Source organism: Ranitomeya imitator, chromosome 5 (assembly GCF_032444005.1).
Source record: "Ranitomeya imitator isolate aRanImi1 chromosome 5, aRanImi1.pri, whole genome shotgun sequence".
NCBI classification, from domain to species: Eukaryota; Metazoa; Chordata; class Amphibia; order Anura; family Dendrobatidae; genus Ranitomeya; species Ranitomeya imitator.
In genome coordinates this window covers 301492487-301520015 of record NC_091286.1, presented here as the reverse complement: position 1 = coordinate 301520015, position 27529 = coordinate 301492487, and the positions used below count along the sequence as shown (strand labels likewise).

General features: G+C 46.2%; 1 protein-coding gene across 4 annotated transcripts in view; it reads right to left on the bottom strand.

The window, feature by feature from the left end:
* The window catches only part of HACE1 (HECT domain and ankyrin repeat containing E3 ubiquitin protein ligase 1), a 163121-nt gene that overhangs the window by 127898 nt on the left and 7694 nt on the right, over positions 1–27529 (bottom strand). For all 4 annotated transcript variants that reach the window (XM_069726307.1, XM_069726306.1, XM_069726304.1 and 1 more), the window contains exons 2-9: positions 19787–19841; positions 19261–19350; positions 11370–11474; positions 10927–11002; positions 10496–10627; positions 9449–9531; positions 1207–1303; positions 299–400 (exon numbers count right to left, since the gene is read on the bottom strand). In XM_069726307.1, the coding sequence (XP_069582408.1) occupies positions 299–400; positions 1207–1303; positions 9449–9531; positions 10496–10627; positions 10927–11002; positions 11370–11474; positions 19261–19350; positions 19787–19841 (740 nt within the window). The remainder of the gene's footprint in view (positions 1–298; positions 401–1206; positions 1304–9448; positions 9532–10495; positions 10628–10926; positions 11003–11369; positions 11475–19260; positions 19351–19786; positions 19842–27529) is intronic.

Sequence of the window (27529 nt, the reverse complement as noted above, 5' to 3'; positions counted from 1 at the left end):
GTACACTGGTTTGAAATTAAAATGTATGCATACAATATCAAATGGATTAATGTAACTTAAACGGGTTGTAAAGGGTTGTGCACAATCACTAATCACTCGGCTTAGTCTCACAGGCTTTGATTGGAGGGCACTGTGCATGCTAGGTCACCACGTCATTCAAAATGCACTTGCGGTGGTCCCTTATTGTGGAAACCCCAGCATTAGCTATACAGTAAGTGGTTAATCATTTGTGTTTGTAGCACAACCCCCTTAAGGAAGTGTAATAAATCGAGCATGTCAAATATCCAGAGAACTGTACCATATTTTCCCGTAGATCTTCATTCTGAGTCATTTGAATTAACGTCTGAAAAAGTCTGGGATGATGTTGTATCAGCACGTCACAGGTTTCTCCATAACCACCCTAGCAGAAAACGCACCACAATTACATAGTGTACACATTCTTGTATTCACTTACAGGGAACCTATCGGCAGATTAATGCTCCCAAACCACAGGCAGCATGAATTAGAGCCTGCCTGCATGATTGCAGCCAGGTACACGTCTCTCCGAAACCATCTGACATTTCAGACAGGATATACTTAGGCAATAGCCAGAGACGGGACCAATATGGCGCCACTGCAGGTGATTGAAAGGTCTCTCGCTACTGGAGGGACCTGTCAATCAGGTGAAGCATCTATGGGAGGAGTCGGCCGGGGGCGGCGTTGGACTAGTCTCATCACTGACTATGGACCCAGAATGGGTTGTCTAACTAGATTTCCTCTAAACCGCAGGAGCATCTTAAAGAAAAGCATACCTGGCTCGCTGCAGTCCTGCAGCCACACTCTGATTGGACAGCATGAACCAAGTGGAAGGTTCTCTTTAAAGGGCTTTTTTGATGAAAAAAGTTTTCCTTTCTGTGAATATGTGATATTAACTGATTGGTAGGGGTTCGTTCTTTTTGTCCCCATTAAAAAATCTCTATGGGGTGGCGGGAAAAAGTTGAGCATAGCAATCAACAACCCCGCAGAGAATGAATAGAAACAGCCTTTCCATTCTAACAGGGATAAAAGTGTCCTGCTGTGCCGACTGTTCGTGGGTCCAAGCGGTCATACCCCAACAGATCAACAAGTTATCCAATATCCTATGGGTACGTGATAAGGTATTTTTCTATAGACAATCCCTTTAATAAATAGTCCATCCATCAGATGTATTTGTGCTGCAGTTCATACCTGCACACAAAGATCCAGCGGAGTAACACCATTCTTATCTGGCAGGTACTTGGCACCACGCAGTAATAATATCTGTGCTGTATCTCTTTGTCCATGGCTGCAGGAAACAAAGAAATCATTTGAGCTATAAGCTGTACACTTGATGGAATGGTAATTATAATCTGACCAGAAGCCATGTGAGCAGAAAATCTCCATCCATCTCTGATTATTTCTCTTTTACAAACTACTGCTGGAGGAGAAATTAATTTTATGTTATCTTATCTTCCACAAGAAAAGCATTTACTGTAATTTCCTTTCAGTGAACAGCAGCAAAAAACGTAATGTAAAAGAAATGAAAGACAATATACTAATCTAACATCAATGCACCACTAGCATACCAAAAAAGGAGATGGAAAAAGATACTTCATGGACAGAAAAAAGTAAATCTATCCTGAAAAGTAGAATGCATTCTTATAATTACCCATTATAAAGCAAAAACAAAGAAAATAGTAGGACTACATTAATGTATGTTTACTGAACAATGAAATTGCAGCATTAAGAATAAAACGTTGTGGAGTTACAAAAAAAAAAAAAACACAGGATGGATAGACATATTAATAATATACAAAGGATGAAAAAAAGGAAACAAAATTTTCAAAACATCTCGATTTATTCCATACCAACTATAGAGGCCTGTGAAGAAATACACACACTTGCACGCCATATCCTATAAATGAGGCTATTAATGGTTGTCTGAGGAATGTTCTGCCACGCTGAATGCACTATGGACCACAAATCATCAAGATCCACTGCTGGCAGCTCCCTTTGTAATAGACAACCAATGACGTCCGAGATGTGCTCAATGGGAGACAAGTCTGGAGAAGATGCAGGCCATGGTAGCATGTTTAGGCCACACAGATGTGTAAGTACCGTATATACTTGTGTATAAGGCGAGTTTTTCAGCACATTTTTTGTGCTGAAAATGCCCCCCTCAGTTTATACACAAGTCATTGTCCCAGTTTACGGCAGAGGAGGGGAGGCGGCGGGTCACGGAAGGCAGGAGCCGGCAGCTGTAGCTAAAGCCTGTGCCAACTGCTAAAATGAAATTAATATTCACTGCACTGGCAATGAAAATTAATTTTTCTTATAGCGCGCTCAGTTACATCCGCAGCCGCCAGCCTTCCAGTATATATATAAAAAAAAATCCTACTTACCTTTCACTGCATGCCCTCACATCTCCTTCCGGCTTCCAGAAGCTCCTGCGGGCGGTGGATCACGTGTCCCCCGCTCATTAAGGGATTGAATATTCATTCCACTCCATGCCTATGGGAGTGGAGAGGTGAATATTCATTATCTTGGTGACACGTGATCGCACGGCTGCAGGATTTGCTGAAAGTCGGAGCGAGATGCTGCGAGGGCGAGCAGGGAAGGTAAGTAGGATGTTTTTGGTTTCGTTTTTTTATGCTGTTCTCATGGGGGCCATACATACAAGGATGGGGATAATGAGTCATGCATACAAAGATGGGAATAGGGAGCCATCTGTTATGTTTGCTAATGACAGGTGTTATGAAGGCAATCCAGAAACACAGTGTGCTTAGCGATCAGAGCGCACACAGTGATCTGACAAATACCCAAAAATACAAGAACGAGCTCTGAGACGTGGAAACTCTGTAGACTGCACACCTGATCCTATCCTAAACACAACTAAAAGCGGCTGTGGATTGCGCCTAACAACTACCTAGGCAACTCGGCACAGCCTAAGAAACTAGCTAGCCTGAAGATAGAAAAATAGGCCTGACTTGCCCCAGAGAAATTCCCCAAAGGAAAAGGCAGCCCCCCACATATAATGACTGTGAGTAAGATGAAAAGACAAAACGTAGGGATGAAATAGATTCAGCAAAGTGGGGCCCGATATTCTAGGACAGAGCGAGGACAGTAAAGCGAACTTTGCAGTCTACAAAAAACCCTAAAGCAAAACCACGCAAAGGGGGCAAAAAAAACCCACCGTGCCGAACTAACGGCACGGCGGTACACCCTTTGCGTCTCAGAGCTTCCAGCAAAACAAAAGACAAGCTGGACAGAAAAAAAGCAACAAAAAAGCAAAAGGCACTTAGCTATACAGAGCAGCAAGTCACAGGAACAATCAGGAGAAGCTCAGATCCAACACTGAAACATTGACAAGGAGCAAGGATAGCAGCATCAGGCGGAGTTAAGTAATGAAGCAGTTAACGAGCTCACCAGAACACCTGAGGGAGGAAGCTCAGAAGCTGCAGTACCACTTGTGACCACAGGAGTGAATTCAGCCACAGAATTCACAACAGTACCCCCCCCTTGAGGAGGGGTCACCGAACCCTCACCAGAGCCCCCAGGCCGACCAGGATGAGCCGCATGAAAGGCACGAACAAGATCGGAAGCATGAACATCAGAGGCAAAAACCCAGGAATTATCTTCCTGAGCATAACCCTTCCATTTAACCAGATACTGGAGTTTCCGTCTAGAAACACGAGAATCCAAAATCTTCTCCACAATATACTCCAATTCCCCCTCCACCAAAACCGGGGCAGGAGGCTCAACAGATGGAACCATAGGTGCCACGTATCTCCGCAACAACGACCTATGGAATACATTATGTATGGAAAAGGAGTCTGGGAGGGTCAAACGAAAAGACACAGGATTGAGAACCTCAGAAATCCTATACGGACCAATAAAACGAGGTTTAAATTTAGGAGAGGAAACCTTCATAGGAATATGACAAGAAGATAACCAAACCAGATCCCCAACACGAAGTCGGGGACCCACACGGCGTCTGCGATTAGCGAAAAGTTGAGCTTTCTCCTGGGACAAGATCAAATTGTCCACTACCTGAGTCCAGATCTGCTGCAACCTATCCACCACAGAATCCACACCAGGACAGTCCGAAGACTCAACCTGTCCTGAAGAGAAACGAGGATGGAACCCAGAATTGCAAAAAAATGGAGAAACCAAGGTAGCCTAGCTGGCCCGATTATTAAGGGCGAACTCAGCCAACGGCAAAAAGGACACCCAATCATCCTGGTCTGCAGAAACAAAACATCTCAGATATGTTTCCAAGGTCTGATTGGTTCGTTCGGTCTGGCCATTAGTCTGAGGATGGAAAGCCGAGGAAAAGGATAGGTCAATGCCCATCCTACCACAAAAGGCTCGCCAAAACCTTGAAACAAACTGGGAACCTCTGTCAGAAACAATATTCTCAGGAATGCCATGCAACCGAACCACATGCTGAAAGAACAAAGGTACCAAATCAGAGGAGGAAGGCAATTTAGCCAAGGGCACCAGATGGACCATTTTAGAAAAGCGATCACAGACCACCCAAATGACTGACATCTTTTGAGAAACGGGAAGGTCAGAAATGAAATCCATCGAAATATGTGTCCAAGGCCTCTTTGGGACCGGCAAGGGCAAAAGCAACCCACTGGCACGAGAACAGCAGGGCTTAGCCCTAGCACAAATCCCACAGGACTGCACAAAAGTACGTACATCCCGTGACAGAGATGGCCACCAGAAGGATCTAGCCACTAACTCTCTGGTACCAAAGATTCCAGGATGACCAGCCAACACCGAACAATGAAGTTCAGAGATAAGTTTATTAGTCCACCTATCAGGGACGAACAGTTTCTCTGCTGGACAACGATCAGGTTTATTCGCCTGAAATTTTTGCAGCACCCGCCGCAAATCAGGGGAGATGGCAGACACAATGACTCCTTCCTTGAGGATACCCGCTGGCTCAGATAAACCCGGAGAGTCGGGCACAAAACTCCTAGACAGAGCATCCGCCTTCACATTTTTAGAGCCCGGAAGGTACGAAATCAAAAAGTCGAAGCGGGCAAAAAATAACGACCAACGGGCCTGTCTAGGATTCAAGCGCTTGGCAGACTCGAGATAAGTCAAGTTCTTATGATCAGTCAATACCACCACGCGATGCTTAGCTCCTTCAAGCCAATGACGCCACTCCTCGAATGCCCACTTCATGGCCAGCAACTCTCGATTGCCCACATCATAATTACGCTCAGCGGGCGAAAACTTCCTGGAAAAGAAAGCACATGGTTTCATCACTGAGCAATCAGAACCTCTCTGTGACAAAACCGCCCCTGCTCCAATTTCAGAAGCATCAACCTCGACCTGGAACGGAAGAGAAACATCTGGCTGACACAACACAGGGGCAGAACAAAAACGACGCTTCAACTCCTGAAAAGCTTCCACAGCAGCAGAAGACCAATTAACCAAATCAGCACCCTTCTTGGTCAAATCGGTCAATGGTTTGGCAATGCTAGAAAAATTACAGATGAAGCGACGATAAAAATTAGCAAAGCCCAGGAACTTTTGCTGACTTTTCAGAGATGTCGGCTGAATCCAATCCTGGATGGCTTGGACCTTAACTGGATCCATCTCGATAGTAGAAGGGGTAAAGATGAACCCCAAAAATGAAACTTTCTGCACACCGAAGAGACACTTTGATCCCTTCACAAACAAAGAGTTAGCACGCAGGACCTGAAAAACCATTCTGACCTGCTTCACATGAGACTCCCAATCATCTGAGAAGATCAAAATGTCATCCAAGTAAACAATCAGGAATTTATCCAGATACTCACGGAAGATGTCATGCATAAAAGACTGAAACACAGATGGAGCATTGGCAAGTCCGAACGGCATCACTAGATACTCAAAATGACCCTCGGGCGTATTGAATGCAGTTTTCCATTCATCTCCTTGCCTGATTCTCACCAGATTATATGCACCACGAAGATCTATCTTAGTGAACCAACTAGCCCCCTTAATCCGAGCAAACAAGTCAGATAACAATGGCAAGGGATACTGAAATTTAACAGTGATCTTATTAAGAAGGCGGTAATCAATACACGGTCTCAGCGAACCATCCTTCTTGGCTACAAAGAAGAACCCTGCTCCCAGTGGTGATGACGATGGGCGAATATGTCCCTTCTCCAGGGATTCATTCACATAACTGCGCATAGCGGCGTGTTCGGGCACGGATAAATTAAATAATCGACCTTTAGGGAATTTACTACCAGGAATCAAATTGATAGCACAATCACAATCCCTATGCGGAGGTAGAGCATCGGACTTGGGCTCTTCAAATACATCCTGATAATCAGACAAGAACTCTGGGACCTCAGAAGGGGTGGATGACGAAATCGACAAAAATGGAACATCACCATGTACCCCCTGACAACCCCAGCTGGATACCGACATGGAATTCCAATCCAATACTGGATTATGGGTTTGTAGCCATGGCAACCCCAACACGACCACATCATGCAGATTATGCAACACCAGAAAGCGAATAACTTCCTGATGTGCAGGAGCCATGCACATGGTCAGCTGGGCCCAGTATTGAGGTTTATTCTTGGCCAAAGGTGTAGCATCAATTCCTCTCAATGGAATAAGACTCCGCAAAGGCTCCAAGAAAAACCCACAACGTTTAGCATAATCCAAATCCATCAGATTCAGGGCAGCGCCCGAATCCACAAACGCCATGACAGAAAACGACGACAAAGAGCATATCAAGGTAATGGACAGAAGGAATTTGGACTGTACAGTACCAATGACGGCAGACCTAGCGGACCGCTTAGTGCGCTTAGGACAATCAGAAATAGCATGAGTGGAATCACCACAGTAGAAACACAGACCATTCAGACGTCTGTATTCCTGCCGTTCAACTCTAGTCATAGTCCTATCGCACTGCATAGGCTCAGGTTTAACCTCAGGCAGTACCGCCAAATGGTGCACAGATTTACGCTCGCGCAAGCGTCGACCGATCTGAATGGCCAAAGACTCATTCAAACCAGCAGGCATAGGAAATCCCACCATGACATCCTTAAGAGCCTCAGAGAGACCCTTTCTGAACAAAGCTGCCAGCGCAGATTCATTCCACTGAGTGAGTACTGACCATTTCCTAAATTTCTGACAATATACTTCTATATCATCCTGACCCTGGCACAAAGCCAGCAAATTTTTCTCAGCCTGATCCACTGAATTAGGCTCATCATACAGCAATCCGAGCGCCAGGAAAAACGCATCGACACTACTCAATGCAGGGTCTCCTGGCGCAAGAGAAAATGCCCAGTCTTGAGGGTCGCCGCGCAAAAAAGAAATAATAATCAAAACCTGTTGAATAGGATTACCAGAAGAATGAGGTTTCAAGGCCAGAAATAGCTTACAATTATTTTTGAAACTTAGAAACTTAGTTCTATCTCCGAAAAACAAATCAGGAATAGGAATTCTTGGTTCTAACATAGATTTCTGATCAATAGTATCTTGAATTTTTTGTACATTTATAACGAGATTATCCATTGAAGAGCACAGACCCTGAATATCCATGTCCACACCTGTGTCCAGAATCACCCAAATGTCTAGGGGAAAAAAAAAAGTGAACACAGAGCAGAAAAAAAAAAAAAAAAATGATGTCAGAACTTTTTCTTTCCCTCTATTGAGAATCATTAGTTTGGCTCCTTGTACTGTTATGTTTGCTAATGACAGGTGTTATGAAGGCAATCCAGAAACACAGTGTGCTTAGCGATCAGAGCGCACACAGTGATCTGACAAATACCCAAAAATACAAGAACGAGCTCTGAGACGTGGAAACTCTGTAGACTGCACACCTGATCCTATCCTAAACACAACTAAAAGCGGCTGTGGATTGCGCCTAACAACTACCTAGGCAACTCGGCACAGCCTAAGAAACTAGCTAGCCTGAAGATAGAAAAATAGGCCTGACTTGCCCCAGAGAAATTCCCCAAAGGAAAAGGCAGCCCCCCACATATAATGACTGTGAGTAAGATGAAAAGACAAAACGTAGGGATGAAATAGATTCAGCAAAGTGGGGCCCGATATTCTAGGACAGAGCGAGGACAGTAAAGCGAACTTTGCAGTCTACAAAAAACCCTAAAGCAAAACCACGCAAAGGGGGCAAAAAAAACCCACCGTGCCGAACTAACGGCACGGCGGTACACCCTTTGCGTCTCAGAGCTTCCAGCAAAACAAAAGACAAGCTGGACAGAAAAAAAGCAACAAAAAAGCAAAAGGCACTTAGCTATACAGAGCAGCAGGTCACAGGAACAATCAGGAGAAGCTCAGATCCAACACTGAAACATTGACAAGGAGCAAGGATAGCAGCATCAGGCGGAGTTAAGTAATGAAGCAGTTAACGAGCTCACCAGAACACCTGAGGGAGGAAGCTCAGAAGCTGCAGTACCACTTGTGACCACAGGAGTGAATTCAGCCACAGAATTCACAACAGCCATCCATACAAGGATGGAAATAAGGAGCCATGCATACAAGGATGGAGTTGAAGGAGGGAGTTGAAGCTCCGAGTTGCCAAACCACAGACTCAAAATCTTAATGATTTAGAGATGATCTGCAAAGAGGAATGGACCAAAATTCCTCCTGACATATGCACCAACCTCATCATCAATTACAAAAAACATCTGACTGCTGTGCTTGCCAACAAGGGTTTTGTCACCAAGTATGTCTTGTTGCCAGAGGAATCAATGCTTATTTCTCACTGCAAAATGCTAATAAATTTATATACGGTAATTTATACAATGTGATTTTATTTTTTATATTCTATCTCTCAATGTTAAAATTAACCTACCCTTAAAATTATAGACTGTTCATGTCTTTGTCAGTGGACAAATTTAAGGAGAGCTGGTTTGAATCCACTTTGGCAGGAAGGCTAACATCCTAAAGGCTTATAGGGGACAACTAACAATCTAGTGAAACACGTCTTCATTTTCTGTTGATATTTGTTGCCCCTAAAAGTACTGTGGATCAGGTTTTGTCCAATGCCCACCCCTGCCTTTTCGATCAGAACAATGGCACCGAACCGATCAACTTATAAATGAACGCACCAGAGCAGTGTAAAGGCTTAACAGAAATTCTATAGGTCTGTATACTCCTGTGTGCACACTAAAGCACAAAATGAGCACTTACACATTGTGGTTTCAGTGACAGGTGGGGTTCTCACTACTGGAGCTAAACTGATCAACAGTACTTTTACAAATTGGTGATTTTCTCTATGCCTTCTGTTCCAGACCCAGCCTTACTTTTTCCTATACTGCAGTAAATAGTAAGCAGGAGTCTGACAATACGAAGGCCCATGAAGTAGGCGGACATGGTCATGCAGGCATGTAATATGAGCAGCACACCCTATTGTATTGGCCTGTAGTGCCGCTTCCCTGCTGCTCCCCTTGTAACTCATACATCTTACCTGCATGCAAAATACAATGGAGTAGCTCCAGACACATTCGGCCTGTTTATATCCGCCCCGCTGTCCAATAGACATGACACAGTCTATTTTAAAGAGAAAAAAATCAAATAAATAAGCATGGAAGTGATTTAGTGCAAGTAAGAAAAAATATGCAGCATGTAATGCAAAGTCTAGTACAGTTAATTTGGAAAATGATCCTCTCATGAGGCACTTGTCCAGAAAGTCTTTTACCATAGTAATAATCCCAGTGACCAGGGTGAAAACTGCAAGATTTTTAACCTTTTTCAAAATACAAATCTTATTTAATCATTAGGTCACTTCTAATTAAACATACCATTTAAGATGAAGAGCAATGGGACTTCCGACATGTGACTGATTGCATGAATCATCCATACAACACAAGAGACGACTGATGGAATATTATGTTGTTCATCTGTCACGTGCTCATTATTTTATCTAATAAGCTGCTGTACACGTGTTATATCTTCCATACACTAGTGTACAACTTATTTCTCATCAACCGACAAAAGGTTCCCTGGGACAACCAGAAAATGTTTCCCTTTAACCAGATTTTGCAGAGTAGAGGATTTGATTACATTTTTTAGATATTAAATAATAAGTTAGAAACTGGCAATGACTTCTGTTTGGACCACGGGTAGGGGACCTTTTATCTGCCAAGGGCCATTTGGTTAATTATTCCATCCTTCGGGGGACAAACAAATCGTGATAACACCGCCCACAAGGTACGACCTGTCACTGATGTCAGGATGTGATCATTCATTGCATACTCCTCAGCGTTCAGCACATCGAACAGGATTGACCCATGGATTATGCCACGCTATTGTGCAGAGATTAAAGGCATAAAAATGTATGGCCCCCAATCTATGGACAAAAACATCTGAACAATAAAAACAGGAATTCCCCTATACATTGGAAAGCACCTGCCTGTTTGATACACTGTACAAAGTAGCACAACTGTATCTCTTCTTACAATTATAAACCATTCCTGTGGGTTAAAATAAAATGGAGACACACAAGCAGACATACCGTCTTGTGTCCATTTTGACAGGCAACGTGCAGTGCCGTCTGTCCCATTGCATCTTCCACATCCACATTGCTGACGTGCTGCACGAGGTCATGCAGAAGCTCTGTCCGGCCATTAACTGCCAGCCAGTGAATCTATGAAGGGAGACAAAAAAATGTCTATGAAAAAAAAAGACAAAATCACCAGAGCCGTTCTCAGAACTTGTATCAATAACTTGAGGGTTATCATGACAGTCTGCAGTCACTCGGTGTGACTGCAGACTTGTGAATCCTCGCAGCGTGCGCACACCACACAGTCATTGTATTGAGCAAGGCCGTGCCCCTCTAATCAGAATGCTCATCACATAGTCGTGGTCTCGCCGTCAGCACCGGACCATCATCACAGCTCTCACTGTGCAACTATATGGAAACGGACATGGATTACATCCACTTACTGCAGTCAGGCCCTCATTGTTACAAATGTTGACATCTGCGTTATATTCCAGAAGTTTGCTCATGCATTTCTTCTGCCTGTAAGAATTGTATAGAAAGTTACAAACACAGACAATAAAAGATGTAGGATACCCTGTTTTGCAGGAGATTACACTACAGGACAAGCATCCTCATGCCTGCTAGTCCAACCACACGCCCAGAACTGAGTAGCAGCTCTTGGTCACTGTACATTGTACACAGAAAACTGCCAAAAGGTGGTGTGGGCAGGATTATAACGAGCTCAGAATTCAGAGCTCTTCTACATCTGCGTAATAAAATCCTGTGATTCTATCACAACTGCTGCACCTAGTAAACTACTAAATCACTGTAATTCGGATCCCTGTTCCTACGTCACGCTGCTCTCAGATTTTTCAGATGTTCCTTCAAACAGATCTTGAACACATACCCATTTCGAGCTGCCAAATGAAGAGGTGTGCATCCGGAGATATCCTGATAGTTGGGATTGGCTCCTCTCTTCAGAAGCAAAACTAAGCACTCCACAGAGCCACAGCTGGAAAAAGCAATGAAAGTATGAGAAGCAAATAGAACAAAAAAGTAAAAAAAGGTGTAAGTAACCTAGCCTTAGGCTAGGTTCACATTGTGTTAGTGGGTGTCCGCTAACGGAATCCGTTACATGGTGAAATTGGCGCAATTAACGCTATGTAACGGATCCGTTAGCACATTGCAGTCAATGGGTGCGCTAACAGATCCCTAACATATGCCATTTTTGGCATGCGTCAGCGATGTGCCGTTATTTTCGGACGAACCTCAAACGCTGCTTGCAGCGTTCAGGGTCCGTTCTTTGCTAGCTCAGATCGGGCATCTGCGCTCGCGGGATTGCCAAACGCAATCACTTTTTGGACATTGCGTTAGCGCATTCCGTTAGCGTATCCGCTAAACGGATTGCACTAACGCAATGTGAACCTAGCCTTAGATGGGAAAGAAAAAACTAATAGCACTCTACGGGCAAGTAAATAATTCCAAGATGTCACAATAAAATGCCAAATTAGTCATTTTGCTACTTACCATGAACATACATGATTTTGTTGAAATCTTGAAGAGTTTTTCCAAAATTAACAATAATTTGCATAAAGGCAGTAAATGTAGAAAAATAACAATCAACACGACTTACCTGAGGATTCCCCTGATGCTTCCTACTTACCAGTGATGAGTGAACGTGCTCTGATAAGTTGTTATCCCAGCATGCTTGAGGGCTAAAAGGGTGTGTTCGGCATGCTCGAAAAATACGTTCAAGTCCCCGCGCCTGCATCAATCGCGGCTGTAACACATGCCTAACAAACAGGCAATCCCTACATGTGCTGCAACTGTCCAACAGCATTGAGACATACAGTGGTGGGGACTCAAACATGCTATTCGAGCACCCCAAAAATACTGATAGCACCCGAGCATGCTCAGATAAAACTTTATCAGAGCACATTCGCTTATCTCTACTGCTTACTACTCTGCAGAAGTCACATCTTACTCGCTTATATAGCGCCAACATATTCCGCAGCACTTTACGTACATTATCATCACTGACCCCAATTCGACTCACAATCTAAATTCCCTTTCAGTATGTCCGTAGTGTGGGAGGAAAGCTACACGAACACGGGGAGAACTGTTATGACCTGGTGGTTAGGAGCACCCGGAATGACCTGATAGTTAAACCTCATACAGGACGAGCTCTGGGATGTGGGAACTCTGCTGACCGCAAGCCCTAATCCTATCACACACACTAGAAATAGCCGTGGAGCGCTCCTGACCAGACCTAGGCGCCTCGTCACATCCTAAGAACTATCTAGCCCTAGAGATGGAAAATAAAGCCTACCTTGCCTCAGAGAAATTCCCCAAAGGTAAAGGAAGCCCCCCACATATATTGACTGTGAGTAAAGATGAAAGTCACAAACGCAGAAATGAAACAGGTTTCAGCAAAGGGAGGCCAGACTTACTAAATAGACAGAGGATAGGAAAGATAACTTTGCGATCAGCACAAAAACCTACAAAAGACCACGCAGAGTGTGCAAAAAAGACCTCCGCACCGACTCACGGTGCGGAGGGACCACTCTGCATCCCAGAGCTTCCAGCTAGCAAGACAAAATCATGAAAACCAGCTGGACAAGAAAAAGAACAAATAACGACTATCAGGAACTTAGCTTCTGCAGGAGAAGGCAGGTCACCAGAGAGATCCAGGAGCGAACTGAACAAATGCAAAAACATTGACAGCTGGCATGGAGTAACGATCTGAGAGGAGTTAAATAGAGCAGCCAACCAAAGGATAAACCACGTCACCTGTGTAAGGAACCTCAGAAGCCGCAGCTTCACTCATAGCCACCAGAGGGAGCCCATAGACAGAACTCGCCGAAGTACCATTCACGACCACAGGAGGGAGCTCGACAACAGAATTCACAACAGTACCCCCCCTTGTGGAGGGGTCACCGAACCCTCACCAGAGCCCCCAGGCCGATCAGGATGAGCCAGATGAAAGGCACGAACAAGATCGGCAGCATGAACATCAGAGGCAAAAACCCAGGAATTATCTTCCTGACCATAACCCTTCCACTTGACCAGGTACTGAAGTTTCCGTCTCGAAACACGAGAATCCAAAATCTTCTCCACCACATACTCCAACTCCCCCTCAACCAACACCGGGGCAGGAGGATCAACGGAGGGAACCATAGGCGCCACGTATCTCCGCAACAATGACCTATGGAACACATTATGGATGGCAAAAGAAGCTGGAAGGTCCAAACGAAATGACACAGGATTAAGAACTTCAGAAATCTTATAAGGCCCAATGAAACGAGGCTTAAACTTAGGAGAGGAAACCTTCATAGGAACGTGACGAGATGACAACCAAACCAAATCCCCAACACGAAGTCGGGGACCAACACAACGCCGGCGGTTAGCGAAACGTTGAGCCTTCTCCTGGGACAATGTCAAATTGTCCACCACATGAGTCCAAATCCGCTGCAACCTGTCCACCACCGCATCCACACCAGGACAGTCCGAAGGCTCAACCTGCCCTGAAGAGAAACGAGGATGGAAACCAGAATTACAGAAAAAAGGAGAAACTAAAGTAGCCGAGCTGGCCCGATTATTGAGGGCGAACTCAGCCAAAGGCAAGAAGGACACCCAATCATCCTGATCAGCAGAAACAAAGCATCTCAGATATGTCTCCAAAGTCTGATTAGTTCGTTCGGTTTGGCCATTAGTCTGAGGATGGAAAGCCGAAGAAAAAGACAAATCAATGCCCATCTTAGCGCAAAAGGACCGCCAAAACCTCGAAACAAACTGGGAACCTCTGTCCGAGACAATGTTCTCTGGAATGCCATGCAAACGAACCACATGCTGGAAAAACAATGGCACCAAATCAGAGGAGGAAGGCAATTTAGATAAGGGTACCAAATGGACCATCTTAGAGAAGCGATCACAAACCACCCAAATGACCGACATCCTTTGAGAAACAGGGAGATCTGAAATAAAATCCATGGAAATATGCGTCCAGGGCCTCTTCGGGATCGGCAAGGGCAAAAGCAACCCACTGGCACGAGAACAACAGGGCTTAGCCCGAGCACATGTCCCACAGGACTGCACAAAAGAACGCACATCCCGTGACAAAGAAGGCCACCAAAAGGATCTAGCCACCAAATCTCTGGTACCAAAGATTCCAGGATGACCAGCCAACACTGAACAATGAACCTCAGAGATAACTCTACTAGTCCATCTATCAGGGACAAACAGTTTCTCCGTAGGACAACGGTCAGGTCTATCAGCCTGAAACTTTTGCAGCACACGCCGCAAATCAGGGGAAATGGCAGACAAAATTACCCCTTCTTTAAGAATACCCGTCGGCTCCGGAACACCCGGAGAGTCAGGCACAAAACTCCTTGACAGGGCGTCAGCCTTCACATTCTTAGATCCCAGAAGGTATGAAACCACAAAATCAAAACGGGAGAAAAAGAGCGACCATCGAGCCTGTCTAGGATTCAACCGTTTGGCAGACTTGAGATAAGTTAAATTCTTGTGATCCGTCAAGACCACCACGCGATGTTTAGCTCCTTCAAGCCAATGTCGCCACTCCTCGAATGCCCACTTCATGGCCAACAACTCCCGATTGCCCACATCATAATTGCGCTCAGCAGGCGAGAATTTTCTAGAAAAGAAGGCACAGGGTTTCATCACCGAGCCATCAGAACTTCTTTGCGACAAAACAGCCCCTGCTCCAATTTCAGAAGCATCAACCTCGACCTGAAACGGGAGCGAAACATCTGGCTGGCACAACACAGGGGCAGAAGCAAAACGTCGTTTCAACTCCTGAAAAGCCTCTACAGCTGCAGAGGACCAATTGACCATATCAGCACCTTTCTTGGTCAAATCAGTCAACGGTTTAGCAATACTGGAAAAATTAGCGATGAAGCGACTATAAAAATTAGCAAAGCCCAGGAACTTCTGCAAGCTCTTCACAGATGTCGGCTGAGTCCAATCATGAATGGCCTGGACTTTAACAGGGTCCATCTCGATAGTAGAAGGGGAAAAATGAAACCCAAAAATGAAACCTTCTGAACTCCAAAGAGACATTTCGACCCCTTCACAAACAAGGAATTTGCACGAAGGACCTGGAACACCATTCTGACCTGCTTCACATGAGACTCCCAATCATCCGAAAAGACCAAAATGTCATCCAAATATACAATCATGAATCTATCCAGGTACTCTCGGAAGATGTCATGCATAAAGGACTGAAATACAGATGGAGCATTAGAAAGCCCGAATGGCATAACCAGGTACTCAAAATGGCCCTCGGGCGTATTAAATGCCGTTCTCCATTCATCGCCCTCTTTAATTCGCACAAGATTATACGCACCACGCAGATCTATCTTGGTGAACCAACTAGCCCCCTTAATCCGAGCAAATAAATCAGACAGCAGCGGCAAAGGATACTGAAATTTGACTGTGATCTTATTAAGAAGGCGGTAATCAATACAAGCTCTCAAAGAACCATCCTTCTTGGCCACAAAAAAGAACCCTGCTCCCAATGGTGACGACGACGGGCGAATATGACCCTTCTCCAAGGATTCCTTTATATAACTCCGCATAGCGGCGTGCTCTGGCACAGATAAATTAAACAGACAGCCCTTAGAAAACTTACTACCAGGAATCAAATTAATAGCACAGTCGCAATCCCTATGAGGGGGTAGGGCACCGGATTTGGGCTCTTCAAATACATCCCGGTAATCTGATAAAAACTCAGGGACTTCAGAAGGAGTGGAAGGCGAAATAGACAGCAATGGAACATCACCATGTACCCCCTGACAACCCCAGCTGGACACAGACATAGATTTCCAATCCAACACTGGATTATGGACCTGTAGCCATGGCAACCCCAAAACGACCACATCATGCAGATTATGCAACACCAAAAAGCGAATATCCTCCTGATGTGCAGGAGCCATGCACATGGTCAATTGGGTCCAGTACTGAGGCTTATTCTTGGCCAAAGGCGTAGCATCAATTCCTCTCAATATAATATGATACTGCAAGGGCTCCAAGAAAAAACCACAGCGCCTGGCAGATCCATCAAATTCAGGGCAGCGCCTGAATCCACAAATGCCATTACAGAATAGGACAACAGAGAGCAAATCAGAGTAACGGACAAAAGAAATTTAGACTGTACCGTACCAATGGTGACAGACCTAGCGAACCGCTTAGTGCGCTTAGGACAATCGGAGATAGCATGAGTGGATTCACCACAGTAAAAACACAGCCCATTCCGACGTCTGTGTTCTTGCCTTTCAGCTCTGGTCAAAGTCCTATCACACTGCATAGGCTCAGGCCTATGCTCAGAGAAGACCGCCAGATGGTGCACAGCTTTGTGCTCACGCATGCGCCGATCGATCTGAATGGCCGAAGACATAGACTCATTCAGACCAGCAGGCGTGGGAAATCCCACCATGACATCCTTAAGGGCTTCAGAAAGACCCTTTCTGAAAATTGCTGCCAGGGCACATTCATTCCACTGAGTAAGCACAGACCACTTTCTAAACTTCTGACAGTACACCTCCGCTTCATCCTGACCCTGACACAAAGCCAGCAAGATTTTCTCTGCCTGATCCACTGAATTTGGTTCATCATAAAGCAATCCAAGCGCCAGAAAAAACGCATCAACATCACGCAATGCAGGATCTCCTGGCGCAAGGGAAAATGCCCAGTCTTGAGGGTCACCACGCAACAAAGAAATAATGATTTTTACTTGTTGAGCGGGGTCACCAGAGGAGCAGGGTTTCAAAGCCAGAAACAGTTTACAATTATTTTTGAAATTCAAAAACCCAGATCTATCCCCAGAAAATAAATCAGGAATAGGAATTCTAGGCTCTAAAATAGGATTCTGAACCACAAAATCTTGAATGTTTTGTACCCTTGTAGTGAGATGATCCACACAAGAGGACAGACCTTGAATGTCCATACCTACACCTGTGTCCTGAACCACCCAAAGGTCTAGGGGAAAAGAGAAACAAAACACAGTGCAAAGAAAAAAAAATGGTCTTAGAAGTTCTCTTATCCCTCTACTGAGATGCATTAATACTTTGGGCCAGCTGTACTGTTATGACCTGGTGGTTAGCAGCACCCGGAGTGACCTGATAGTTAAACCTCATACAGGACGAGCTCTGGGATGTGGGAACTCTGCTGACCGCAAGCCCTAATCCTATCACACACACTAGAAATAGCCGTGGAGTGCTCCAGACCAGACCTAGGCGCCTCGTCACAGCCTAAGAACTATCTAGCCCTAGAGATGGAAAATAAAGCCTACCTTGCCTCAGAGAAATTCCCCAAAGGTAAAGGAAGCCCCCCACATATATTGACTGTGAGTAAAGATGAAAGTCACAAACGCAGAAATGAAACAGGTTTCAGCAAAGGGAGGCCAGACTTACTAAATAGACAGAGGATAGGAAAGGTAACTTTGCGATCAGCACAAAAACGTACAAAAGACCACGCAGAGTGTGCAAAAAAGACCTCCGCACCGACTCACGGTGCGGAGGGACCACTCTGCATCCCAGAGCTTCCAGCTAGCAAGACAAAATCATGAAAACCAGCTGGACAAGAAAAAGAACAAATAACGACTATCAGGAACTTAGCTTCTGCAGGAGAAGGCAGGTCACCAGAGAGATCCAGGAGCGAACTGAACAAATGCAAAAACATTGACAGCTGGCATGGAGTAACGATCTGAGAGGAGTTAAATAGAGCAGCCAACCAAAGGATAAACCACGTCACCTGTGTAAGGAACCTCAGAAGCCGCAGCTCCACTCATAGCCACCAGAGGGAGCCCATAGACAGAACTCGCCGAAGTACCATTCACGACCACAGGAGGGAGCTCGACAACAGAATTCACAACAGAGAACATACAAACTTCTTGCAGATGTTGTCCTTGGTGGTATCTTCATCCAGGACTCCAGTACAGCAAAGAAACAGTGCTAACTACTGAGCCACCGTGCTACACTACATGTAGCCACCCACTGACCTCAGTGCCGTTGAGATGGACTGCACAAGATCAAGCTATTGGCCAGTGATTGGCAGCAGCGTTTATATGGGTAGATGGCAAGTGACTGGTGCAGAGTAGTAAGCAGACACCAAAGGGGAGCACGGAAACGCCACAGTGGAGCAAAAGGAGGAATAGAATAGGTAATTAATACTGGAATTATTTTTATAACATTCTCTCTAGGTAAATTTTCATTGATCCTGGAAAGCTAGTTTAACCCCTTCCAAGATTTTTTTTTTTCTAAACATGATGTCCAGCAGATACAGATTATTATTAACACTGTTAATAAGAATGGAATTTACATATGCCAGTCTTGACCTAAAGAGCAACGGAACACAACACGCCAAATTAAATAAGAGGGACAATAAGAGATTTTCAGCATATTTTGCCTGTGCGAGGGCAAACAGACAGGACAGACCAAAGATCGTGAGGTTCCTTTTTCCACCTACATGGATGGAAAACTCCTTCGATAAGCCAAAACGACAAGTCAAACATGGTAAATTAAATGGACATTTGCTGGACGGCAAATAACTTGCGTTTCCACACTGAATAGAGGAATTACTCTCAGTCTTATATGCATCTACAGAAGATACTCTTTAATCTCCCTGTATAACAAAGCAGGGGAAATGCGCTACTATCTTTTCTGCTTTTGTATGTCATTTATTCTGGGAGATGGTCCCCGTGTTTGTAATTATCTGAAAAATGTTTAATAAAAATAATACAATTAAAAAAAAAAGTAACATACAGTAAATGAAGGTCTTACTTGGCTGCAATGTGAAGTAAACTTCGTTTTACTCTTCCAAAGGCGTAGTTCACATCGAATTTAGAATTTGAAAGCAACTCATAAACAGACCTTTAAGAATATAAAAATATGGAAATGAATATTACACTAGGAAACAGACACATTATGTACCATGTTATACAGAGGTTTATATGCGATGTACGGATCTCCTATCTATATCCTCTACTGGAGCAGAAAGGCAAAAGAGCGGGTAAAGTAGGATGAGAAGTAACAGAAACATGGCAAACATAGATCCTGTAGGCTGGGCTAACACTAGCGCTCAGAAATCCGCTTTTGTGTGCCATAATAGGAACAAAATTAAAAATATGGATGTATCAAATAATGAACCAACATGGATCCCATTGACTACAATGGCGGTAGTTTGGTTTCCATAATGGCAGAGTGCGTTCTTCAAGACTCCATGCTCTGCGAACATATCCATCTCCGCTCCTCTCATGCACTCCAGTTTTACATGTGGGGCCTCACCACCCCGTCACCTTGGACATACCTGTGTTGATCAGCCATTACCATTGGCATCAAGGTGTAAACAGCAGTTTCATTATCTACAAAACACAAGAAACTTCATAACAATCAGAAATATATATCATAGAAATACCTTACAAATACATCATGAGGCAGAAGTGGACAGATCCTCACTTCAGGAGTCAGCAATAGTGAGATTAGAGGACACTGAACGTGCACAAGCGGCCGCATCATGGGTCATATCCAGCGGAAACCCTTATATCGCTCCTCCCTGTTGGGTGTTTCTCAGTAATAGCAGTCAAAGCAGGCAGCAAACACTGGACAACAAGGCTGTGAGCAACTCTATCACAGTAATGCTTCATTCTTCCTAGTAGTAGAAACAGCGAGTGACCCTCATCTCTCCCCCCAGTAAAGGCAGACCTTCACACTTCCACCCCTCCCCGAGAAGTAGCAGCAGCACCCCCTTCTCCACCAGTAGCAGCAGCACTTCCCTTCGCCCCGCTAGTAGTAGTAGCAGCACTTCCCTTAGCCCCGCTAGTAGTAGTAGCAGCACTTCCCTTAGCCCCGCTAGTAGTAGTAGCAGCACTTCCCTTAGCCCCGCTAGTAGTAGTAGCAGCACTTCCCTTCGCCCCGCTAGTAGTAGTAGTGGCACTTCCCTTTGCCCCGCTAGTAGTAGTAGCAGCACTTCCCTTAGCCCCGCTAGTAGTAGTAGCAGCACTTCCCTTAGCCCCGCTAGTAGTAGTAGCAGCACTTCCCTTAGCCCCGCTAGTAGTAGTAGCAGCACTTCCCTTAGCCCCGCTAGTAGTAGTAGCAGCACTTCCCTTCGCCCCGCTAGTAGTAGTAGCAGCACTTCCCTTCGCCGCACTAGTAGTAGTAGCAGCACCTCCCTTTGCCCCGCTAGTAGTAGTAGCAGCACTTCCCTTCGCCCCGCTAGTAGTAGTAGCAGCACTTCCCTTAGCCCCGCTAGTAGTAGTAGCAGCACTTCCCTTCGCCCCGCTAGTAGTAGTAGCAGCACTTCCCTTCGCCGCACTAGTAGTAGTAGCAGCACCTCCCTTTGCCCCGCTAGTAGTAGTAGTGGCACTTCCCTTTGCCCCGCTAGTAGTAGTAGCAGCACTTCCCTTCGCCCCGCCAGTAGTAGAAGCAGCACTTCCCTTCGCCCCGCTAGTAGTAGTAGCAGCACTTCCCTTCGCCGCACTAGTAGTAGTAGCAGCACTTCGAGTGATGTGGAGGCCTCCACATCACTCGGACCTGGCGCGCACAGACTCCTGTCACATACTATTCCCAGGTATTTATTTACTTATGAAGTGAGGCTTGTGCTAAACGATATTACCGATCAGTGCATAGGGTGACACCTTCACTCCCTAGTGTCTATCACAGCACTCTTGATGCCCATAGACAGAGTACATCTGCTTGGTTATCATATGGCCTACCACCCTCTCTTCCTCTAATACAACCTTATATATGATTCTGTGCGCTGTGCACGCAATTACGATACTTATATCCTAGTAGCTGTCTTCATTCGGCACACTTTAGGTAGCCCCATGATTTAATATTGAGCCTTCTTGGATATACGTGTTTATTGTACCGCAGTGTGGTGGTGTGCCTCCTCTGGTACTTGGAGGTTTCCGTTTCCCCCCCTCCGTCTTTGTCTAATTTTACCTGTTACACAGTTTTAGAACATGTTTTGAATAAATTTATTGCTTTTATTGGTATTTTCTCTTTCACTTCATTTTTTTCCAAGGTACCCACCATTTGAAAATGTGTTGATATCTGATGTCGAAGTGACTCTAGCCTGTGCTACATTTAGGACTATGGGAATAATCCCTTTGCCCCACTAGTAGTAGTGGCACTTCCCTTTGCCCCGCTAGTAGTAGTAGCAGCACTTCCCTTTGCCGCACTAGTAGTAGTAGCAGCACTTCCCTTTGCCCCGCTAGTAGTAGTAGCAGCACTTCCCTTTGCCCCGCTAGTAGTAGTAACAGCACTTCCCTTTGCCCCGCTAGTAGTAGCAGCACTTCCCTTTGCCCCGCTAGTAGTAGTAGCAGCACTTCCCTTCGCCCCGCTAGTAGTAGTAGCAGCACTTCCCTTCGCCCCGCTAGTAGTAGTAGCAGCACTTCCCTTGGCCCCGCTAGTAGTAGTAGCAGCACTTCCCTTTGCCCCGCCAGTAGTAGCAGCACCTCCCTTGGCCCCGCTAGTAGTAGTAGCAGCACTTCCCTTCGCCCCGCTAGTAGTAGTAGCAGCACTTCCCTTCGCCCCGCTAGTAGTAGTAGCAGCACTTCCCTTGGCCCCGCTAGTAGTAGTAGCAGCACTTCCCTTTGCCCCGCCAGTAGTAGTAGCAGCACCTCCCTTCAGCCCGCATGTAGCAGTAGCAGCACTCACCTTTTCTCCCAGTAGTTGTAGCTGTACTCAGCTTTTCCCCCCAGTAGTTGTGAACATATAAATGCCCTCTTCCATCTTATTAGAAGTGGCAGCAGCCTTCTCACTTCCCACACATAGTAAGAGTACCTCCACTTCCCAAAAAGCTATAGTTACACCAGTATGGTGCCCCCTGCCACCAGTCATACACATAGTACTGTATAGGACATGTACGCAGTTTTTGCCACAATTTAAACACAATGGAGGTCACACTACAACCACAGTAAAATCTAGGTATGGAACACATCACATCAAATGCGGCTACAAAGTGGCCGACCATTACAGCACAGGGCAAAAGCAGTGGACAGGAGGTACAGTAAGCGTATTTAGTTGGAACTGCTAAATGAAAAAATATCACTTATACCATTCCTGCAGCCATCTACATGCAGATTACTGACAGTAGTGGTTTAACCCCTAAATGACCGCCAATACGGCTTTTAACTGACCTGAGATATAAGAGCATAGCCTCCCCATACAGGTGACAATCCAGCAGCTGTCGGCTGTCCACTATAGCTGACAACTTGCTGTATCAGCCACAATCAGTGTTGGCACCGTCCATATCTGTTTAACCCCTCAGATGCTGCTGTCAATAGTGACTGCATCATTATAAATGGTTAACAGTGCAGGATGGGGGATTCTTCTTTAAAGGTACCGTACCTTCACACTAAACGATATCGCTAGCGATCCGTGACGTTGCAGCGTCCTCGCTAGCGATATCGTCCAGTGTGACAGGCAGCAGCGATCAGAATCCTGCTGTGATGTCGTTGGTCGGGGCTAGAGGGCCAGAACTTTATTTGGTCGCTGGCTCTCCCGCTGACATCGCTGAATCGGCGTGACACTGATTCAGCGATGTCTTCACTGGTAACCAGGGTAAACATCGGGTTACTAAGCGCAGCGCCGCGCTTAGTAACCCGATATTTACCCTGGTTACCATCCTAAAAGTAAAAAAACAAACGCTACATACTTACCTTCCGCTGTCTGTCCCCGGCGTTCTGCTTCTCTGGTCTGGCTGTGAGCACAGCGGCCGGAAAGCAGAGCAATGACGTCACCGCTCTGCTTTCCGGCTGCCCGGCGCTCACAGCCAGAGCAGAGAAGCAGAGCGCCGAGGACAGACAGCGGTAGGTAAGTATGTAGCGTTTGTTTTTTTTACTTTTAGGATGGTAACCAGGGTAAACATCGGGTTACTAAGCGCGGCCCTGCGCTTAGTAACCCGATGTTTACCCTGGTTACCGGCATCACTGGTCGCTGGAGAGTGGTCTGTGTGACAGCTCTCCAGCGACCAAACAGCGACGCTGCAGCGATCCGGATCGTTGTCTGGATCGCTGCAGCGTCATTTAGTGTGACGGTACCTTAACCCCATTGGTACCCTGGGATCATGATTGTGTGGTCCTGATGTTTGTCATTGCAATTCATGACCAAATAGATGCCTTAGAGTCTGCCAGCTACATCGGCCTGTTCAGAAGTTACCGACATTTAGGTGGTAAAAATACATTTTTTCATTCCTGTCATGTCACTTTGCATTAATTCCTGAAAATCACCTGAAGGGTTAATAAACTACCTGAGAGCAGTTTTTAATATGTCAGGGGGCGTGGATTTAAAAATAGTATCACTTTTGGGGGTTTCCAATAGATAGGACCCCCAAAAGGCACTTCAAAAATGGATCCCAATCCCTTGAAAAAATGAAAAATTACTGCTACAATTTTAAACCTCCTAAAATGCTAACAAAATAAAAGAACATTTTACAAATAGTGCTGATGTGAAGCAGACATGTGAGAAATGTTGTTTATTAAAGTTTTTGTGTGGTATGACTAACTGGATTAAAGGGATAATCAATCAAACTTTGAAAATTGCATTTTTTTTTTTACATTTTTGTTAAATTTCTGATATTTTTTATAAATAAACACAAAACATATTGACGTAAATGTACCATTATCATAAATTATAATGTTCCACAAAAAAACAATCTTAGGGTATGTACACACGTTGCGGATTCTCTGCGGATCCGCAGCGTTTTTTGCAGTGCAGAAACGCTGCAGATCTGCAATCGATTTACAGTACAATGTAAATCAATGAGAAAAAAATGCTGTGCACACTTTGCGGAAAATCCGCTGCGGTTTAAAAGAAGCAGCATGTCACTTCTTTTTTGAGAATCTGCAGCGTTTTTGTACCCATTCCATTATAGAAAACCGCAGGGGTAAACAATGTAGCAAATCCGCAAGAAAACCGCAGCAAAAACGCACAAAAAACGCAACAAATCCGCAGCTGAGTTTTCTGCCAGGAGAGGCAGAATCCACACCAGAAATTCCTAAGCCTAATCCGCAACGTGTGCACATAGCCTAAAAATCACTGGGATTTGTTGAAACGTTCCAGTTATTACCACATAGTGGCACTGGTCAGATTTCCAAAATTTGGCCCGGTCACTAAAAGGTTAATGAGCAGTAATCATTTCTACACGACATTAGTGATGTGTAAGTCCACACTGTATGCAATGCCCAAAGTACCAACATGTATCCATCCCCCATGACAGGTATACATCACCAGCGGAGTGTCCCCATGATACATAAATGTCACCAGCGGAGTGTCCCCGTCCCCATGATACATAGATGTCACCAGCGGAGTGTCCCCGTCCCCATGATACATAGATGTCACCGGTGGAGTGTCCCCGTCACCATGATACATAGATGTCAACAGCGGAGTGTCCCCGTCCCCATGATACATAGATGTCACCGGTGGAGTGTCCCCGTCCCCATGATACATAGATGTCACCGGCGGAGTGTCCCCGTCCCCATGATACATAGATGTCACCGGTGGAGTGTCCCCGTCCCCATGATACATAGATGTCACCGGCGGAGTGTCCCCGTCCCCAAGATACATAGATGTCACCGGCGGAGTGTCCTCATGATACATAGATGTCACCGGTGGAGTGTCCCTGTCCCCATGATACATAGATGTCACCGGTGGAGTGTCTCCATCCCCATGATACACAGATGTCCCCGTCCCCATGATACATAGATGTCACCGGCGGAGTGTCCCCGTCCCCATGATACATAGATGTCACCGGCGGAGTGTCCCCGTCCCCATGATACATAGATGTCCCCGGCGGAGTGTCCTCATGATACATAGATGTCACCGGCGGAGTGTCCCCGTCCCCATGATACATAGATGTCACCAGCGGAGTGTCCCCGTCCCCATGATACATAGATGTCACCAGCGTAGTGTCCCCGTCCCCATGATACATAGATGTCACCAGCGGAGTGTCCCCGTCCCCATGATACATGTCACCGGTGGAGTGTCCTCATGATACATAGATGTCCTCGTCCCCATGATACATAGATGTCACCTGCGGAGTGTCCTCATGATACATAGATGTCCCCGTCCCCATGATACATAGATGTCACCTGCGGAGTGTCCCCGTCCCCATGATACATAGATGTCACCGGTGGAGTGTCCCCGTCCCCGTGATACATAGATGTCACTGGCGGAGTGTCCCCATCCCCATGATACATAGATGTCACCGGCGGAGTGTCCCCGTCCCCATGATACATAGATGTCACCGGCGGAGTGTCCCCGTCCCCATGATACATAGATGTCACCGGCGGAGTGTCCCCGTCCCCATGATACATAGATGTCACCGGCGGAGTGTCCTCATGATACATAGATGTCCCCGTCCCCATGATACATAGATGTCACCGGCGGAGTGTCCCCGTCCCCATGATACATAGATGTCACCGGCGGAGTGTCCCCGTCCCCATGATACATAGATGTCACCAGCGGAGTGTCCTCATGATACGTAGATGTCCCCGTCCCCATGATACATAGATGTCACCGGCGGAGTGTCCCCGTCCCCATGATACATAGATGTCACCGGCGGAGTGTCCCCGTCCCCATGATACATAGATGTCCCCGGCGGAGTGTCACCATGAAACATAGATGTCCCCGGCGGAGTGTCCCCATGATACATAGATGTCACCGGTAGAGTGTCCCCGTCATACATAGATGTCACCAGCGGAGTTTCCCCATGATACATAGATGTCCCCGGCGGAGTGTCCCCGTCCCCATGATACATAGATGTCCCCGGCGGATTGTCCTCATGATACATAGATGTCACAGGTGGAGTGTCCCCGTCCCCATGATACATAGATGTCACCGGCGGAGTGTCCCCGTCCCCATGATACATAGATGTCACCGGCGGAGTGTCCCCGTCCCCATGATACATAGATGTCCCCGGCGGATTGTCCTCATGATACATAGATGTCACCGGCAGAGTGTCCCCGTCCCCGTCCCCATGATACATAGATGTCACCGGCGGAGTGTCCTCATGATACATACATGTCCCCGGCGGAGTGTCCTCATGATACATAGATGTCACCGGTGGAGTGTCCCCGTCCCCGTGATACATAGATGTCACCGGCGGAGTTTCCCTATGATACATAGATGTCACCGGCGGAGTGTCCCCGTCCCCATGATACATAGATGTCACCAGCGGAGTGTCCCCGTCCCCATGATATATAGATGTCACCGGCGGAGTGTCCCCGTCCCCATGATATATAGATGTCACCGGCGGAGTGTCCCCGTCCCCATGATACATAGATGTCACCGGCGGAGTGTCCCCGTCCCCATGAAACATAGATGTCACCGGTGGAGTGTCCCCGTCCCCATGATACATAGAAGTCACCGGTGGAGTGTCCCCGTCCCCATGATACATAGATGTCACCGGTGGAGTGTCCCCGTCCCCATGATACATAGAAGTCACCGGTGGAGTGTCCCCGTCCCCATGATACATAGATGTCACCGGTGGAGTGTCTCCATCCCCATGATACATAGATGTCACCGGCGGAGAGTCCCCGTCCCCATGATACATAGATGTCACCGGTGGAGTGTCCCCATGATACATAGATGTCACCGGTGGAGTGTCCCCGTCCCCATGATACATAGATGTCAAAGGTGGAGTGTCTCCATCCCCATGATACATAGATGTCACCGGCGGAGTGTCCCCGTCCCCATGATACATAGATGTCACCGGCGGAGTGTCCTCATGATACGTAGATGTCCCCGTCCCCATGATACATAGATGTCACCGGCGGAGTGTCCCCGTCCCCATGATACATAGATGTCACCGGCGGAGTGTCCCCGTCCCCATGATACATAGATGTCCCCGGCGGAGTGTCCCCATGATACATAGATGTCCCCGGCGGAGTGTCCTCATAATACATAGATGTCCCCGGCGGAGTGTCCTCATGATACATAGATGTCACCGGCGGAGTGTCCCCGTCCCCATGATACATAGATGTCACCGGCGGAGTGTCACCATGATACATAGATGTCCCCGGCGGAGTGTCCCCATGATACATAGATG